The sequence below is a fragment of the Electrophorus electricus genome, chromosome 10 (assembly GCF_041902795.1).
Source record: "Electrophorus electricus isolate QZ-2024a chromosome 10, ASM4190279v1, whole genome shotgun sequence".
Taxonomy (NCBI): domain Eukaryota; kingdom Metazoa; phylum Chordata; class Actinopteri; order Gymnotiformes; family Gymnotidae; genus Electrophorus; species Electrophorus electricus.
Window position 1 is genome coordinate 20,759,055 of NC_137506.1, and position 19,222 is coordinate 20,778,276.

Here is a 19,222-nt window from a genome sequence, read left to right on the forward strand (position 1 = left end):
TCGGGGATATGAAGAGAAGGATGTCCGGCGGTGCAACAGAGGCCTGAAGGTTTACGCCCCAGTGTTTGGTTTCACCCGGGCAGCTCAGGCAAAATGTTTTGCAATCGTTACTCAAGAGTGTGTCCCACTTTCTAATTCAAACCACAGCGAAGGCCTCTTCCCAGTGGAGGCGGCAGGCCACAGGGTCCGGCCAGGGCCGGAGAGGCAGCTGAAGGGAGCTGCCGCCTGTCAGCAGGTCCGCTAACTGAGCGCCCACCAATGCTAATTGCCAGATTAGGTGAGGAGTCGTCCACTACCCTTCACTTTACGAATGTAATCGCCACACATGCCTTCCAGTATGATTCAAATTAACAGTGGAAGCCATTACGGAGAAACATTCCCTGCTGTCATAATGGGTATATATCAGTTACATTTACATTTCAGCCAGGCTTGAAGAAACATCACTTTTCTTAAGCACATTTCACATTACCTTCTGCCAGTTTGGGGAGGAGGAGAACTTCAGGGGAGGGAGCTGTTTAAAAGTGGCCAAACTCTACGCAAATTTAATAGTTTTCACATTCATTACAATCGCGGCAGGAAGAGAATCCAAGCAGTCAGGCGGGACAGTGAGGCGATCTCAGCAAGCCACAGCTGCCTTGAAATTGAAGTGGCAGCTTCTATCGGAGAGAGCTTTCACCAGACAGCTCCATTTTCTCTGGGACTTTAGCCCAGCTGACATATGAACTCATAATAGAAATAAGAGTGGTCACTCAAAGCACACAGTCGATACACATCGGAGCCGCGGCTGAAGCCGGCGCAGGGTGGGGGATAGGTGGGCAGGGGTGGGGGCGTGTGCGCACGCAGTGGCTGATAAAGACATCCCACAGACGTTAGGCTGGGTTACTCTGGACGTCACTGTGGACATCGTTCGGCAGGGTGGCGAGGTTTGGCTGGCTAAAACACCTCTTCCTGCCCTGCTATCGTGATCTGGACGGCTATCGGGACGGCGCTAGGAAAAAGAACGGAAAAAACTCCTCCTAGTGATGACACACTCAGCGGGAATGCACATCCACATTGCTGGTCCCTTACAGCGTGAAACACGAAGGTGCACTATGGCCCTGCTTTATGGCATCTATAAGAACAAAGGGCACCATGTTGGCAGCGGGAGGCAGCATACGCCCCCGCATCAAGAGGGGCCGAGCACTTTCGACTGATTACAGTACTGTGTGTGTGTGTGTGTGTGTGTGTGTGTGTGTGTGCGCAGCAGAAGAATCTCGCCGACCTGAAAGATATCAAACATCAGTCTGAACAGAGGAGTGAAACCAAAGGTCAGGGCTCTCCACTTCTCATCTGTCTCTGATTAGGATGTGGACGTTCACTACGAGGAAGTGAGCTGTGCTTAACACACCAGGCAATCAAGACGCAAGAACCTTAAACCAGAAGCACTGTGACGTAAAAGCAGACATACCGTATTTGACCTAAAATTGATATAGACATAGGTGGCATTAAATGACTGTTTAAAAATAGCATTAGTACTTCAGATTTGCTAGTGAAAGTGATGAGTAGTGTTCCTTTCACAAACTTGTGAAATCAGAACATAAGACATCCTCTCCATGTTTTCTCTTTAGGAAATTCAGAAGAAAAATGGAGTAACAATAAATATGAGTAACCCGAAACGCATAAAAATCCACAGAAGAGATGAAAAATGTCTTATTTACACAATGTTCAATACTCTCACATTCAAGAACAAAAATAATAACATTCCAACAAGTGATACCTGGGAAAAAATATAAAATCACTTCTTTTACCTGACCCAAACCCTGCCACATTTCCCATAAAGCCGAATACACTATAGGAAGTGATTTGTATAGCACGGCATGTTTGTTTTTATGGAGACTTGTTTATATATATTTAGCATGGTAACGCATGAGCTTACTAATTGTGGTATATACAGGCATGCTGTCTGGAAGGCTAGCTGTCCTTCATAAGCTCTGTTTGCTTGGGTTACCTCTTAGCCTGAAATGCTCAAAGGCTCCTTACAGAAACAAAATCAACCTCAGGCTGGCATGCCGTGATCACATTCAACGAGGTCACCGCGAAGCAACCGTGGAGGGAGGAGAGAAACAAAACAAAAGCCCAAGTCGAGGTCGACTAACCCCCGGGTGACGTTTATGGATACTGCGGTCCGGAGCCAATCCCTTTCGCCAATGTGTTTCCCTGATGAGGGCTGTCGGAATGGGCCAACATCTGTTCCTCGATTAGGATGACATGATGGCGGCGGGCTGTAATTGATGGCCCGGGCGCAAGCTCCGAGACGCCGAGCGAGCGGGCCGTGCAGGGGACGAGGGCCTTAAAAGAGGGGTACGTCCGAGTTATTTATACACGGAGGGGTACGTCCGAGTTATTTATACACGGAGGGATACGTCTGAGTTATTTATGCACAGCCACTTATCACAGCCATCTCGCCTCTCACCTCGAGCCGTCCACCTCTAACATCCGCTGCTGTAAAACCGACACGAGATGGGCATGAACTCCCAGATGAGCGGAGGGCTCTCGTTCACCAAGTCTACAGGAATGTTGTTGTTGTTAAAAGCACAAGCCAAAAACAGGACCAGGCAAAGTAACAGTGAAACAATTAAGCCCCCAACCAGTAGTCTATAGTGTGATAACAATGCTACTGTTTCCCTGTTTATCTTTTTTAAAAATTCTCATCGAAACAAAACTTGGACATACAGCAACCAATAAAACTGCAGAAGAACAGTCCATCCTGTGGACACTTGGGAGATTGACTGAAAGCAGAGGTCCACGTATCATGGTCCTCATAAATATCAATGAATTGGAACAGCTGTGCACATAAAACAGCTAATCGTGCTCCAAAAGCAATCACACGCTCATGATGTCCAAAAAAAAAAAAAAAGTCTCAAATACCAAATATGTACTCTCTTCTGTCCATTTCCTCCCAAAAAAACCCAAACCCCGCCCCTACGAGTGCCTCCACTCCTTTGGACCAAATGTCGAGGGCAGGCTGCTTTGTGGAGGAACAAAAGGCCAGACTGTTTCCATTCAACTGGCCGCATTAAAAGTAGGCCGCGGTGTCCTTCTGTTCTGAAGCGGCCTCATGCTTCAACGCTCGCCCTGGCCCTCGGCGCACGAAACCACGGTGTTGGCCTGTGCGCCGCTGCCCGCCCAACCACCTTACTGCCCCGTCTGACCGCCTTACTGACCACATGGAGCTCGTCTCCAACGAGCCTACCCAACTGGTCTGAGAGGAACTGCGGGGGGTGCCTTACCATTCCTCACATTTCACTGTACGCCAAAAAGCATCGCTGGGTGGCTCAGTGCATTGGTTTTGTATTCTCTGTGCACATGGTATTAAAAACTAACATTCCAAACTAAATGAAATGAAAATACAAAGCGATACAGTTCCTTGGATATTAAGTTTGATGGAAATAGCCAGTTCATATATTCAGTTCAATTGTAGGGCATGTTAGGGTCATGTAAACAGACATATTACTGCTCTGACTCTCTGCACTTGCGTCAGCGATGACTTTTGCACCATTACCGGGAAACTACCGAACGCACACTAACATTTCAAAACATTTCACCAACATGGAAGACCCTCTGGTAGAACAGTTAACCCAGAACATGGCTGATATTCAGCATTTAAAACGTCTCTGCCCAACAGTTCCATTACTATTGTCATTGGTACTATTACACTGGGCAAAACACTAACACAGATATACTTTTTGCACAAAGGAAAATCATTGTTGACTAGTTTTACTATAATTACTATATAGCCATAGCTTGAAAACTGTACATTCAAAGTACTTGCAAACATAAGATTTTTTTATCTTATTTTTATCTATCAGTAAGATTTGTGCTTCTTAGCATAATGACAGCCTTCAAAGAATACTATATAAAACCTCTGAAGCCTTACGCACTACAAGATAGACTCTCACCTCAGAAAAGGCCCTCACCCCCATGGGCTGCCATCTACTGCCATCAGTGTGTTAAATACAGTACTGTATCTGTATATGTTCCAAGAGCCTGATGGATTTAGCAGCAGGAAACGTTCTCCCTCGTGTTCACAGACCCGCAGTCCCCAACATCTCTGGGATCAGACATGCTTGCGCTCAAAACCATTTCAGCCCTCGGAATTCTCCTGGAAGACTGGGGCCTTAAAGAGGCGCTTTAATAAAGTCACAGCGCTCTCTGTGCGCCCAGACAAGATCTCGCCAGGATGACAAATGTTGCTGACTTCTGGTTGGAATGAAAGCCAGGAGGTCAGTGAAGGTGGAGTGGGCTGGTGGGGGTAGGAAGACGGGGGCTGGGGGCACTTTACAAGCATGCATGTGTTTCTTTACCCCTAATGACATAAATCTCAGTCTGCTGAGGGGAAAAGCAAAACCCTACGTTCACCGAAAAATTCCAGAACTAAAGAGGAATTCACTGCAAGAGCATGGCCCCGATTCCGTTAGGCGTTCATTCCAACGCAAAAAAACGTCAGACGGGAGGCTTCAGAACTCACCAGCCGGGTGCCCGTGTGTCCGTGCCTGCTTTCACCGCACCTCCTGTGCTTCAAAGCTGTTCTTAACCTCAATTCACACGACAAATTTGTACAATGCGTCAGCACCCCCTCTTCACCCCCACTCAAGAATAAATAAGGGAAGCGACGGCTGAGAGCAGGAGGAGGAGAAATTCCGTGGCCACTGGGAGGCTGGAGCTCCTGGATTACAAGCAGAGCCATTAAACAATGCGCCTAAATATGCATTGAAATCTTTAAAGCATGAAACCGCCTTGTCATTTGCCATTAGTATTCCGAGCTGTCCGTTATACGTCTTGCGTTACACTTGGGCGTACCGCGGCGGTAAATGTCATGCACCGAGGGTCGCAAATTCCGAGAAGTCATCGCATGTCAACATTATTTCTCTAGAGCTCCTAATGATTAAACTGTCACAAGGGCATTCTGCGCTGTGCGGGGCGCGCATCCATGAGGCTTCAGCCAAACGTATGGTCTGAGACACTGAGCACAAAGGACTGGCACTGATCAGCATGGAACGAGACAAGATGAAAACATCATGACAAGAGAATCAAAATGCTGCCAGAAAAGAGACTGAGCCTGAAGAACCCCCCACCCCACCCTCACAGATCCAAAAATAAATCCAAAAATCCACTTTAGCTAAACCACGTCTGCATAAATGTAAACCATGCACCTTGCGCCTTAATACAGTCTACATATATGCTGTGATCTTAGACTGAAGAGCTCGGAGAGTCGCTATGGCTCTTGCCTTCCAGGCAGGCGTGTGCGCCTGCATGCGTGTCGCAGATGACAGTGGCAGAGGGACTGTCCTCAGGGGTTAGCCCAGTGATGTCCGGCCTCACCGGGATCAGGGGAGGCAGGGCCGTGGGGCCAGCGGCCTCTCACTCAGGTGACACGCTCTGTCTGTTCGCCCCCGCTGATGGCCTTCTGTGGGCCAGTACACCTATACCCCCAAAACATCCATCCGGGCGAAACACACACGCTACATATTTGTGCAGCACGCGCGCGCACCCACACAGTAGAGGGAAACATTCTGCCTCAGAAGTCATTACAGTATGTATTTATTAATTAGATATTCTTGGCCTTTCGTGGCGATGATAAGTGAGAGTATGATGGACATATTCATTAAAATGAGCACATTGTCCAATTTCTTGTATCAAAAAATTCATTTTCATGTCAGGGCTATCTGATTGACCAGCCTAAGACCATCACAGAATTATCAACAATTTCGCCAATAAAATCAAGGACATTAAAGAACAAAATTAATTGGAAAAAGTTTAAGGTGGTCAGGAACCGTCAGTCTGAAGGTAAGTCAACACACGGGCTGAAATTAAAAGAAAGAAGTATTTTTATTCAAGATCAAAGTATAATCGAGCATAATCAGTCAAAAATCCTTTCCCCCACTATCCTTCCAAGGAAGCGACATAACAAAGGTTCTTGCTGGCTGAGTGTATGACAACAAATATTTGATGGATAAACGGCACTCAGAAACAGTCCTTAAATGACAACCCTTACCTGAAGTGATCACTGAAGTCATCAGCCACGAGTGCTGACAAGAACGCATCACGGCAGCCGCTTCCAAGCGGCCACACCACGTGACGTATATGACAAATCCGAAAGTCTTAAGCCCGTTTCATATGAGGGAGAAATGAGCCATATCGTCCTATTATATTGCCATAAATCATTTTTTGTCAACCTCTGACAGCTCTTTATCAGATCTAACCTTTTCAAGCCTCTATTAGGAGCGCTAACATTTCCAGTGCCGACGCGTCTCCGGCGCATGGCTTCCACAGCTGATTAGCCCACGGCCAGCTAGACCTGTCCGCCTCTTACACAGGCACATGCGAGCCAGCAAACAAACAAAAACCCTTGTTTTTCCCAAATTTGATATAGCTTTTTGAATAAAGTAAGTTGCATATATAGCGTGACAGGGGAATATACTGTGTTGAACTAATTTAAGACAGCATTGGTCTGCTCAGCCATCAAGAGACTCTGGAGAGGCAAACACGACGTTAGTGTCACCTTACCAGACTGGAACGCAGCTGAGGATCCTTAGCATGTATGTGAGGGGGTACGCAGGGATGAGCTAGTGTATCCTTTTCAGTTTAGGTCAATAAGCGCTATAAGCATAAGGGTAGCGCCCACCAGGCCGAGGGAGAGGCCGGCAGAGGGTAGCGGCCACCAGGCCGAGGGAGAGGCCGGCAGAGGGTAGCGCCCACCAGGCCGAGGGGGAGGCCGGCAGAGGGTAGCGGCCACCAGGCCGAGGGAGAGGCCGGCAGAGGGTAGCGGCCACCAGGCCGCGGGAGAGGCCGGCAGAGGGTAGCGGCCACCAGGCCGAGGGAGAGGCCGGCAGAGGGTAGCGCCCACCAGGCCGAGGGAGAGGCCGGCAGAGGACAGCAGAGTGGACAAACCCAATAGTGGTGACTGTACTTCCGCAAACGGAGGGTGGGGACTCAGACTCTCTAACTCAGTGCAAGTAATGTAAGTGAAAATAGCACCTTTAATCCAGCTGGACTGTGTGTGGATGTGTACGTACCCGCAGCCTCCCTGCGGACGACTGCCTCGCCCCGCCCTCCGTCCACAGGGGTGGCAGCAGCTTCCCTGGGAGTCGTATTTCATTCCTCGCTGTGTTTAACTACACCCACTTCCCCTAAAACACACACAAGGCTTATTATGTGCTTAATATTCACCATCAGGTGAATAATTTTTATGCAACTCTGATAGTTGGGGGAGATGGATAACTCAATTATCAACTCATCCGTCGCACGGCTCCCTGGCACCGAGGGAGGCAGCGGGGAAGATTGATGGGAAGAGGCGAACGGAGGCTTCTTTGCCATCACATCCAGCCAGTGGGCCTGAACAGCCTTTTTCTCCCCTTCATCGTCTCTCTCTTCCTCCATTTTCCCCCCTCTTCCCCAGCGAAGCGTCATTACCCTCACTCCACCGAGGAGCCTGTATTATGAGGTTAGGGTTTCGCCACGGCTATTGTTTAGATGATAAATACTGGTGGTGGGGGCTGCAGAGAGAAAATTAGTTGTGTCATTTTGAGGAAAACACTTCATGATTCCTCACTTGTTTTTTTTTTCTTTTTTGTTTAAGGATAAACGAATAACAATTAACAGCAGATACAAGTGCTGGCCATAGTTCAAAGCAACGAAAAATAAGCTAATCACTGGAGCTGTCAGTCAGGAGAGGCGTGGTCGTTACAAAAAGCAAATGCCATGTTTGGAAGGTCACTTGGAGAGAAACCCAGCATGCTTTGGCTCTCTGTAATTTTTTCTCTTCTTCCAGTGGGACAATTGAACTAATTCCCTTCTAGCAAAAAGGCCTCTAACCTCCATACGAAACCAAACGAAGTCTTTATGATGTCAGCCCATCACTCTCATTGCGATGACATCAGTTCAGTGGGCAGTGGAGAGAAGGCAAGCTCTCTGCTGAATCGGGGGGTGGGGGTTAGCCCATGAAGAAAGCTTAACAATGGGAGACTGCATTCAAAATGTCAGATGTAAATGTCAATTAAAAATTACAAGGGGACTGCTAAAGGTGGGTTTTGAAGGGATTGACATTTTTTTTTCTAGAGGGGCAGAGTTTATCGGGTGAGACGGCCCACAAACATGACAGAATGAGCCCTGTCAGGTCCCTACGTGCCTGCGCACAAAGCCGCTCCTGAATGCCGACATGAAGGTCGCTAACCGTCATGTGCGTTACGTCTTTATGTCAGGATCTGCAACTCTAAACCGCATCTATTAAAGTCCATCTATCATTATGGAGCCCACCGTATCAGACACAGCAAGCAGAGCTGAAAAATCAGCGCGACCATTTTGTCTTCTGAGCCTGCATCTCTCATCACAGAGCATAATGGGAAAAAGGGATATGCTTTTGGTCATAAGTCATGTCATTTTTGACTGACTGGGACCATTTTCATCCAAGTGTTGTCTCATTAAATGTTGCTTCCCTCACAGTCTGAGAATGTTCCCAGTCACCAGCCAATACATTCTGGTCAACAACTTTTTAAGGTATTTAATGAGGCTCACTAGTAAGTGAAGTGTTCAAAGCTGAGCTTATCACACTCCAGTGACTCCTGACTCCCTGGCCTCACCACCGTGCTTGCCACTTCCAAATAAAACCCCACAAAACGGTGAAAATAAAACACACGGTTGCTTATGTCCTTGGCGTCGCACAAGGGTTCTATTCGACCCCACTGTTTTTGGAGGAACCATCTTCACGGACACATACTCATCTGTTAAAGAAATAAGGCCGTGCCATTTAATAAAAAAAATTTTTTAAAAAGTGACCACGTCATTGCGAAGGTGAAGCCTACTCACGATAGCTTGAAAGTGCCTTCATGGCCTGAGGGTGGTAGGGGAGACCAGAACATGAAGTCTAAGGACAGCGCAGTGCAGCCCTGCCAGTCGGACTGCTCATCAGTATAAGGACATTAATCACTTTACTAATCTCCTGCTCCAAAGGTGATGCCCCAGCCATCAAACAACATTCGGGATACATCACTGGGCAGACGCGAGGGCGGCCCGCTCCCTCCCGAGCTGCTTGTCATGTCACCGCGCTTTCCAAGTTCGAAAAATCCAGCATCGCTTCATGTTCAGAGGTGAATCATTGAATCTCCAGTGACAAGATTACGGCTGCCCGGTTCGCAACAGTAGCGACACTGCTAAGACGTCCAAAGTGCTAGGGTAATGTTTGGACCGCGTGGTGACTGAGCCAACAGACGCAGCGAGAGTGTCGGTCTCTGGACAGTGCTCCGATGTCGGGAGCTCCAGCCTCTGCTCCCCGCGTGTCACAATGTGTCAGCCTGCCGTCAGCCCCAGCATGGCTAGCGGGGGTGACCTTTCAGCTCCGCAGACGGGGGCCACGTGTGAGCACTTCCCCCTTCCACAGACACACACACACACACAGCCTGTTTGTGCGCTAGCTTACACCAAGTCAGCAAGGCAGCAAACCGACACAGCCATGCAAGATAGACAACAGGGAGTTCCTGTGAAAACAAATTTCACTTGAACAGAGCCAAGAATGTTGAACCAAGACAAAAATGTACACTATGACTAAAGTGAAGCAATATAAAAGTATGGGCAGGATCCAGCGGGGCTGTGCTTTCTTTCTCCCTACACCACCCCTCTCACCCCCACCCAGACTGTGTGCGTGTGCGTGTGTGTGTGTGTGCGCGCGCGCGGGTGAAAATCATTTCATGCTGCACACACTCGTGCATTGTTGTGTGCGGAGTACGTCGCAACGGCAATGAATCATTTGGAAAAGCAGGCTTTTTCAGAAACCAAAAACAGCTGTTTACATGACCTCAAATGCAGAGCTTGCGTCGAAGGCCTGCTGCAGATTGGGTTTTTTTCACTTGAAGTACACTCGTGCGTCTCCCAGAGGACAAAACGAGGCTTCGTTCACTCACACGCGCACACCCAGGCATACAGATGCGCAGGATATACAGGGAGAGACAGCTAAATGGGAGATGATTTCATTTCCTGCTGTAGAGAACTGTCTTCACACCCAGGCTGTGGCCAACAAAGCCACAGGCTGTTCCTGTGGCCCAAAAAGACACGCTGGGGTCCACCCTGTTACCCTCTCCAGCTGATGGACCAGAAATAGACATCCTTAGGGTTGGCCAATATAACGATATATGGTCTTATCATGATACAAAATTGGGTATTACCAGGAATGTTCATTATCATGACATTGCAACACAGTCTGAACACTAGCAGGCTTCTGACGGCACACGGTGTTTTCTTGAAATAAAAACAGCATCATCGATGTTATTTGAAGTCTTTGAGTTTGAACTGATTTTAACTCGACACATATGGGACACTGTGTATGATGATGGGTGTTATTATTTTCAAAACTACACAGGAAGATCTGATCACTGTTGACTTAATAGCTTTAGCATGCGGGCTAAATTACACAATGAAGATCAAAGAAAAAGATGAAAAACAAAGAAAAACCCAAGCTGTACAATGCCTTTATCTAATTAATCATTTTATAATGGTGCAAGATGTCTTTGACATTTAGAGTACAGGCCATGGATCAACAGGAGTCTCAGGGACCAGGTGAAAGGTTGTGGGCGTGGTGGACGTTCCTACCTGTTCCAGTAGCTCCAGAACTGCTCGTTGAGGTAGGTGCGATGGCTGTGCTCATCCCCGAACGAGGCTTTGCTCTCGATCCAGTGCACGATGTGGCCTTCAACAGCTGGGTAATGAAGGGAAAACCCAAACAAACAAATATCACGTGTGACGGACGGAGGGAGGAAGGCATGGGCACAGGATGAAGGTGCAGCCACAATGCCAGACACTGGTGAAGGGAGGGGCAACCTCTCGGTCAGGGGTTGGAGCCAAACACGTGAAGGAAGAAGGCTTCTGTTGGGGCAACATATGGTATTTTTATGCAAAGCAGCTTTGATTTTGTATATTTGAATAAAAATCCACATGAGAAACAGAACTGCTGTAATATCAGCCTGACGTTATTGTGTCGGTCAGAACTAACTGCGGGCCTAAAACAGTCAATTCTAAGTTCTAGTAAAGTCTAAACCAAACAATCATAACTTACCGATAGGGACCTCTAGAATAATATCCGGGGTCTTGTCATAACCTTTGGCCCGTAGCTGATTCTCATCTGGAGAGAAACATTGTAAGGCAATTACTTAAACTGTATCAAGCAAATTCCACAAAAGACTGTCAGTAGGTGCTTAAGTGACAAAAGTGACCTTTACTACATTTGAGTAGTGACCTTTACTATACTTGAGTAGTGACCTTTACTATACTTGAGTAGTGACCTTTACTACACTGGAGTAGGGGACTCATAATGAAACAGCACGTTGATGGCTACTTGCCTCCAGACCACTGACCTGAAACATCACATAGAGCCTAAATGAAAAAGTGAGGAAAAAGCATTTGAAAACAAAATAACGACAGACTGAAGCTTGCGGGGCTGCCTTGCTTATATCTCGATTTCCTCTGAAGTGGAAAGGATGCGACCACAGATACCAGCAAAGCTGTTTCTAGCCAGGGCGAGAACAAAGGCATTACACCTGCCAGCGATTTGCGAGCACTGCATAAAACCCCAGAGCTGCAGGTTGCCCACGGAGCGTGTGCGGCCGACGGGCTCCATAAAGATGGGGAGGATGTGGGCGGCGTCGCAGCGAGCGCACGCGTGACCCCTGCGCGCGGCCGCCTCTGCCATTGTCCTTGACTCCTGGCGCGGCTCGACCATTATCCGCGGAACACCTGATTTCTCCATTAAATCTCGGGCTGACCAGGTCATTCAATTCCGCCCGGCTGGCCTCTCTGTCTCCAGCCAAGCTCGACTAATGGGGTGAGGGGGAAGAGAAGGCGAAGGTCCCCGCCAGCGAGGGGGTCCGGGCCGACGTGGTCCCTCTCTCGACACCTACTGGGCTGTTGACATTGTCATGCGGCGCCGATCCCCTTTTTACATCACCTTTGATTAAAATTAATGGGCCGTCCCCGGTGTTGGGGAGCTTATTTCCAATCCATTTATCAGCTGGGGTAGGCTGCCCAGGTGGCCCCCGCACCCAAACTTTGACAGTTTTAGAACAGTCTTCCCAGACACCCCCCCAGTAAGGTCAGCACTCGGGCCCAAATAAATGATATCTTCTTAATGACAGAAAGACGGATTTTAAGGGCCCTTCTTTCTCTTCTCTGGGGTAGCGAGATGGGAGGGAAAGGAGAATTTCACACCTGACCACTCACCATTTCGACCTTGAGCCTTTCAACACTATAATGCTTTGGTTGGTGCTGGGGATCAATATGTATCCCTCTACGGTGAAATTAATTTTCAGAATCAAATGCAAGCTATTAGTGTAGATATTACTTGCAGTTTATTCTATCGTGAATTCGAAGGAAATTCCACATATACGGAAATGGGCAAAACTGATCAACAAACTACACCAACAAATCTGTGTGATGAATTATTCACAGTCAATTCTCTAAAGGTTTTAATTCATAGTAAACATCTGCAGTCTGCATCCTTTCATTTTTTGCTGTACTACTCAATTCTTTGCCTACGCTTCACATATTGCTACACTCAAACGAGCGTGGAAGGCCAAGGTGCAGGGACAGAGCTTACCTAAAAAAGACAGCCTCCTCTCCCGAAGCCGCTCCCGGAGAAGCTCCTCGTGCTCCTGGCCGATAGCACTGGGAGTGCAGTTCAGGAGAAGCAGTGAGCAACTTCAGAAAGTGCAACTAATGAGCAGCAGTGGAGTGGGCCGCCTGTCAGGCTGCTTCTAAACAATGACTTGGGTAAGAAGGCTTGGCCCGTTACAGCAAACTAACACAATATTTTAGCATTTTAAAAGGCTGGAAAAAAGGAAAATCTGACTTGCCTGAGTCACAAATGGGGACATCTTACCTGTGCAGTAGGTTACTATGGAAACGCTCAGGCTGCTAAGCAGTGTTGCTGTGGCAACGCCAGAAGAGTGTAGGTCTGTTTGTGTGTTTTAACATAATATGTATCCTTGGGAGTGGCAAATAAAGTTGAGCATCAACACGACTGTGTGCAAATAATTTTCTCGCGGAGCATATTGCATAGTTAAAGGTACTAGATATATTCACAATGGCTTTGAATTACACTGGAAGATGGTGAAAAATGTCACAGGACACAGCACAGTTTCAAAGATGGACAGTAAAAACACTGCAAATTCTTCTCAGTACGGACTGCAGATGACATATTTACCAGACTGGGAGATGGGTGCTTAACATCTTCAATTTCTCAGCTCAAATTGTGAAATCTTTTCTCTCTCCATTGGATTTTGCGCTCAACTCCGGCTAAATGATCGCCAATCTCCATTTACAAAAGGAAGCCTGGCGACGCGAGCGACTGGCTGGGTCATTTTGGCGGTGCTCGGGTGGAGGCTCTGAAGCAGGGCCTCCGATATCACGGTGGAGGGCCAGAAGAAGGCGGAGTGGGCCGGCATGATGAACCCTCAACGGGGAGGCGAGGCGGTGCTGGAGGGAGTGGTGTGAAAGAGGCGAAGGGGCGGGATGAAGACGGAAGGCAGGGCGGGACAGGGTTGAATGGGCAGGAACAGAGGAGCCAAGCACGCTCCCCAGCTGCCTGGCCCTAAGCGTCCGACAGACTGACCACCCCTCTCTCACTCACAACCCACCCACCCACCTTGTGGGTGTAGTATACACGTGATGACCCCATTAAATAGCCCACAACTGGCTCTCCGATCTCTGCGACTGTATCAGGGCAGTGATATGGGGTGAGTGCTGCTGGGAGTGTGAACGTGTGTGTGTGCAGGAGTGTAGGAGAGTGTGCGTGTCAGAGCAACGAGAGTGAGTCGAGTGTGGTCAGAGGCAAAGTGAAAAACTGGAAGGAAAGGAATCGTGAGTGAAGGCGAAAGGCCAGGGAGAGTCACACTGACCATGCAGGTGATGTGGCAAGAGCTCTCCAAGGTGCTGACAGACGTCCCATAAACACGCACGAGGAGCAGAGTAACGCTGGGAAGCAACGGGAGAACGGCCGATCTAAAACTCATTTCCGTTTCTTTCCAAAAGCCTTTTGACTGAAATGTGAAAACAAAGAAATGACAGCGTATTGTGTAAAAAGCACAGAGATGATAGAGAAAGACCGTTACATATAGCTGTAAAGAAGAGCTGTGCATGACTGACTATGACAAAGCCAGTGTGACTCGGGTCAGGTTTGTAATACGCCTCCTGTTAGCAGCGCACCTGCAGACAAGCCTGACACCTGAGTGCACCGCATTATGCGCCAGGAAATGATATATTCTCTAGTGTGTGGGATGGTACACACTGTGGCACAGCACCCAGGGCCTATAGAAATCAGATATAGACATGCCCATCTTATGTCCCATGAACATGCATCTGTGTGTGTGTATATATGTGTGTGTGTGTGTGTGTGTGTGTGTGTGTATGTATGTATATATATATATATATATATATATATATATATATATATATATACATACACACACATACATACATACATACATTCACACACACACACACACACACACACACATATATACACACATACACACAGAGAAATATTGCATGTGCTTATCTATATACTACACTCGTACATACATATACACAGACACACACATTTCTGTATGTATGTATGTATGTATGTATGTGTATGTGTGTGTGTCTGTCTATGTATAAATAAAAGCATACACGAGCATGTACTCAAGTAGAACTTTTATGTCAGTGAAGCTCGACATATCCCTTGCCTCTGAATAGCTCCTCGTCAATTTCAGGCTTAAAATTTGATGGGAAAGGATACTGTTTGATGCAGTCTACCAGCGGCCCATAACAGCAGTCATTTATAGTGCACTGAAAAGAGGGGTAAGAAATATTATTGGGGTTTGGGGGGCGGGGGGGGGGGGGGGCTGTGGCCCCATTAAACTGATAGGAGGGGAAAAAAGAAACACTATGGTATGCAGGGATATAGTTGCTCACATGATGCTATTAGCAAATATAAAATGCTAGATTATTTGCTGGAGCTGGACACAATGCTGGATCTGAGTGAGCAAGGCCATTAACATCCTAGAGGAATGCATATGCAAAACTCCTCATCCAGATCAGTGACAAAATCATTAACTTTTTAATGGCGACATGAGCAGCAACATTTAAGTTACACATTAGTTACACATTACTAGTTGACAGTAAATGGGACGCATTTGTACATCACAGAGACGGAGTCAGAGAGATGGACTGTACCTGGTCTACATGTCTGGCTAACTGCAGGTCTGGGATTAAAGATGGTTCCCGCAACATGCTGTTTAAGACTTGCTTGGAGGCTGAAAACCAAGAGAAACAAAAGACCCACACACACATAAACAACACTGCTACTACACACAAGAACCTTAACTAAACCCAGCCGGTCAGGGGCAAAAAAACAAAACAAAACCCAAACCCGTTTGTTGTAAGTGACTAGGTTGTGGCAGTGATCTATTGCTGTTAGTGGAGATATAGATGCAAATGCCATATTTTACACCACTTACTCTGATATGTGCAGTATTTCTGCGCTACTCAATTGAGTGGAAGCTTAGAGCATATTGAGATTTTGCATGGATAAATGCTTCTCTCTGCCCAGCAAGCACACCATGCAGTTTATCTATGTTATAAAGGATGAATATTTTGCATCCCTCACCCCATCCAAGCAGCATTAACATTATAAATCAGAGCCACAACCCACTGGATTGATTTCCTATTACCGCAATGGGAAAATTCCCTAAATCATTTTTCAAACAGATTCCGATTAAATGGATTGTATCACTGTGTGACGAAATGGCGGTGGCAGGTCATTCTAATGATATATGTATGTGGTCATGACAGACGCACTGCCACAGTGACAATTTCAGGAATGTTTCTATTTCTTAGCGTGGAAGCTGACAAGAGAGAGCGAGAGGGTATGACAGGGACCTGGTGCGAAAGAAGCTTCAGAAATACAGACTGACCAGAGTAAAAGACTGCTTTAAGCCCTGCCAACTCCCTCCATGATCTCCCTAGCAGGTACGCCTCCGTTAAGCCCAAACCGCCTGCTCCCACCTCCTTCCCCCATCCTATAGCTCCTCGTACCTTCCCACCTCCTTCCCCCATCCTATAGCTCCTCGTACCTTCCCACCTCCTTCCCCCATCCTATAGCTCCTCGTACCTTCCCACCTCCTTCCCCCATCCTATAGCTCCTCGTACCTTCCCACCTCCTTCCCCCATCCTATAGCTCCTCGTACCTTCCCACCTCCTCCTGAACCATGGCGGTGGTGATGCACGCAAACGGCTGTGTCAGTGGCAGGTTGAGCGGGAGCGGGGGTCCGGCCCCACCGCACGGGGCCTGCCAGACACGGGCGGGACCCCATTCCTCCACTCATTTTTCTCCAGATCGGTGCCCTCCACACGCGGATCTATATGGCACTCCACTGCTCAGCGCCGAAGGAAAAGGGTTATATTTTCCCCCTGAGTTAGGACACCTCGTGACAAATGATAATGGATAATCAATAAAGTGGGAAATATGAGGCAGCAAACTTTATGAAGCTGGGAGACATATTACTCCCCAACAACACTCGTTTCCCTTAACAAAGTCACTACTCGACTGGGCCTAATAATCTGAAAGAAAATCAAAGGGCCCACAACCACATCAGCAATATTGGCAACTTATTCCACTTTAATGGCATTTTGATTGATTTTTCCCCTCCTAATGGTAGTTTTATAGATTTGACGCTGCTCCTGCAAAACAGAGGCATGTAATAAACCTCCCTCAAGGCAAACAGCAGCCATTAAAGCCCTTGTCTTACTAGCGCTCATAATTGGAGGTTGACCACCATCAAATTTTGGTGCCAGTCACGCCACGCGGCATTTTGCTCGCGCAGATTCCATTCGGGCTTTTCATTTGCCTGATGTTTTCTCTTTTTGTGCCGGACATGATAAGTGAAGGGTGCCCCCCACCCTGACCTCCCCCCTCTATGTTTTCTGATGGATGGGGTTAAAAATAATTGTCAAGAGGGGACCTTGGGGCTGACATTGTGAGGTTCCAGCCATGCGCTGACCTGATGAAAACGGAAGAGCGGTGCCCTAATAAATCAGGCTGCTTTTAAAATGAGTTTAGCCTAATGCTCATTCATCACCCGGCCTAATGCCATTTGCAGCCGGGGATGCGCCGCTGTGCCCAAACAGCCCAGTAAATAACAACAGGGTCTACCATCCTCGCATCAGTGCAGCCTCCAACATCAGCATGCATTTATTAAAGACGCCTCTGCCTTGCTCGCTCGCGCGCGCGCGCAAACTCTGCAAAATGCCCACCCGGCACACGCGCTCACAGAGCCCCGCAGCACGACTTAACAACACACAACAGAGCACTGTAAACACACACCAAATTTATTGTAATTGTCCCGTGTCGGCATAAATTCTGACTGAGGTATCCTTGTCTGAGGAAGCGTGCAGGGGAGGAGAATGCTAAAGAGGGAAGCCGCGGCTCCTCGGGGACTGGTACATGAACGCAGAGCCCCGTGTTTACAAAAGGGAGAAGGAGCACAGGATCGCAAGCGCCTTTATCAGACTCTGATGAAATGATGAATGGGGCTGGAGGAACACGCCTAACCTTGCATGATTCACCCCCCCCCCCGCCCATCATTTATATCTCTTCCCCTTCTCTACCAGGATGAAAAAGTCATTATCTAAATCAAAAAAATTGAAAGAAACCTCATTAGGAAGCAGCATTTGTTGAGGGAGGACTGTAATAAACAATAATGGATGACGATCGTTATTGCCCCTGACACTGATGAGCTCCTATGCAAGTTTGTTTATTAATTAAAATAACCCACTTTTTTTCCCCTTCATGGTGCCCCCCCCATGACAAACACCCCCCACCCGCGGTTCCAGCGCACAAGCCACTGAGCTTCAGAGACGCTCGTACATCAAAGCTCACGGCGCAGGAGGAGAGACGGGCCCTGATACCACACGCCGCTAAAGCTGATTTTCCATGATGAATCTCGGAGCATATAAATTGGCTAATATCTGAAAACATTTACAGATACTAGAGGAATTGACTACTTGTGGGACATGATGGATGAGCCTCTTCGACCCTGGCGGACAGCTCTGCAAATCTCGCTGCCTGCCTAAAGCCCTCATTTGATTTTCCAATTTACTTTTTTTTAAATCTATCCTCCCTTTCGCTCTCTGTGGTGCTGGTGGTGGTGTGGGGTGGTTTTGTGTGTGTGTGTGTGTGTGTGTGAGAGTGTGAGCCTGTGTGTGTGTGGTGGGTGGGTGTTAATGCTCTCTTTCTTCCATCTTTTGTGCGGTGTCGGGGGGCTGCAGGTTGGAGCGGGTACGGGAGGTGCCGGTGCGAGAGGGGGCAGCTCCCAGCAGGGTTAGCGGGGCAGAACTGATTTTCCCGGGCCCGATCGCAGGAGATGGAGCTGGGCAGCTCGGGCCGGGGTCTGAGCGTCCCCCGGCACTGCGCCCGACTCTAGCGCCTGCGCTCCACTCCGGTAATTAGTGCACTTGTCAAGCCGAGTGCCACACGTCCCTCCACCCAGCCGGATAGCGGCAGGCTGGGTTCTCCACGGCTAACGAAGAGGCTGTGGGTTTCATTATGCAGAGCCTGGAACAACCGGCACTGCACGCTCCACTCAGAATTACAGTCGATGCAGCGGCGCGGTCTGTAATACCGCATAATGTGGTGCTCCGGAATCGAAACTATTTCTCAGCCCGCTGCATAGGGCCTGTGTTCGCAGGAGCATCCCAAAGCGTGCACAGGCACAATCACAACAGGCCTCCCCGACACAGCACTAGAAAGCTTAGGTGACCACACACACCACGGTGAATCTTAAACAAGTCCAAACACATTGTTAGAAAGGCTGTAGGAGAGATCTAATCTCATGTAAGGCCTTGGGAAAATGGAAAAGGTCAAACATCTGACAAAACTGTCTGCTCAAAAAAAGTGTATCTAAATCTAGCAGCACTTCAAATCATGTCAGGAAGGCACACCAAGAGAGAAGTGACATGAAATGGGGAAGAGGAGTGAGAGAGAAAGAGAGAGAGACAGACAGAGAGAGAGACAGACAGAGAGAAAGAGACACACAGAGAGAGACAGACAGACAGACAGACACAGAGACAGTTAGATAAAGACAAAGGGAGAGAGAGACTAAAAATGACTCCATTAGCAGGTGGCTTTCCATGCAGGCTGTACCACCACCGGACAGCAGTC

General features: G+C 48.0%; 1 protein-coding gene across 7 annotated transcripts in view; it reads right to left on the reverse strand.

The window, feature by feature from the left end:
- The window catches only part of cdin1 (CDAN1 interacting nuclease 1), a 60,004-nt gene that overhangs the window by 19,593 nt on the left and 21,189 nt on the right, over positions 1 to 19,222 (reverse strand). For all 7 annotated transcript variants that reach the window (XM_027011610.3, XM_027011612.3, XM_027011613.3 and 4 more), the window contains 5 exons: positions 15,238 to 15,317; positions 14,801 to 14,850; positions 12,620 to 12,687; positions 11,084 to 11,149; positions 10,621 to 10,726 (listed from right to left, as the gene is read on the reverse strand). In XM_027011610.3, the coding sequence (XP_026867411.1) occupies positions 10,621 to 10,726; positions 11,084 to 11,149; positions 12,620 to 12,687; positions 14,801 to 14,850; positions 15,238 to 15,317 (370 nt within the window). The remainder of the gene's footprint in view (positions 1 to 10,620; positions 10,727 to 11,083; positions 11,150 to 12,619; positions 12,688 to 14,800; positions 14,851 to 15,237; positions 15,318 to 19,222) is intronic.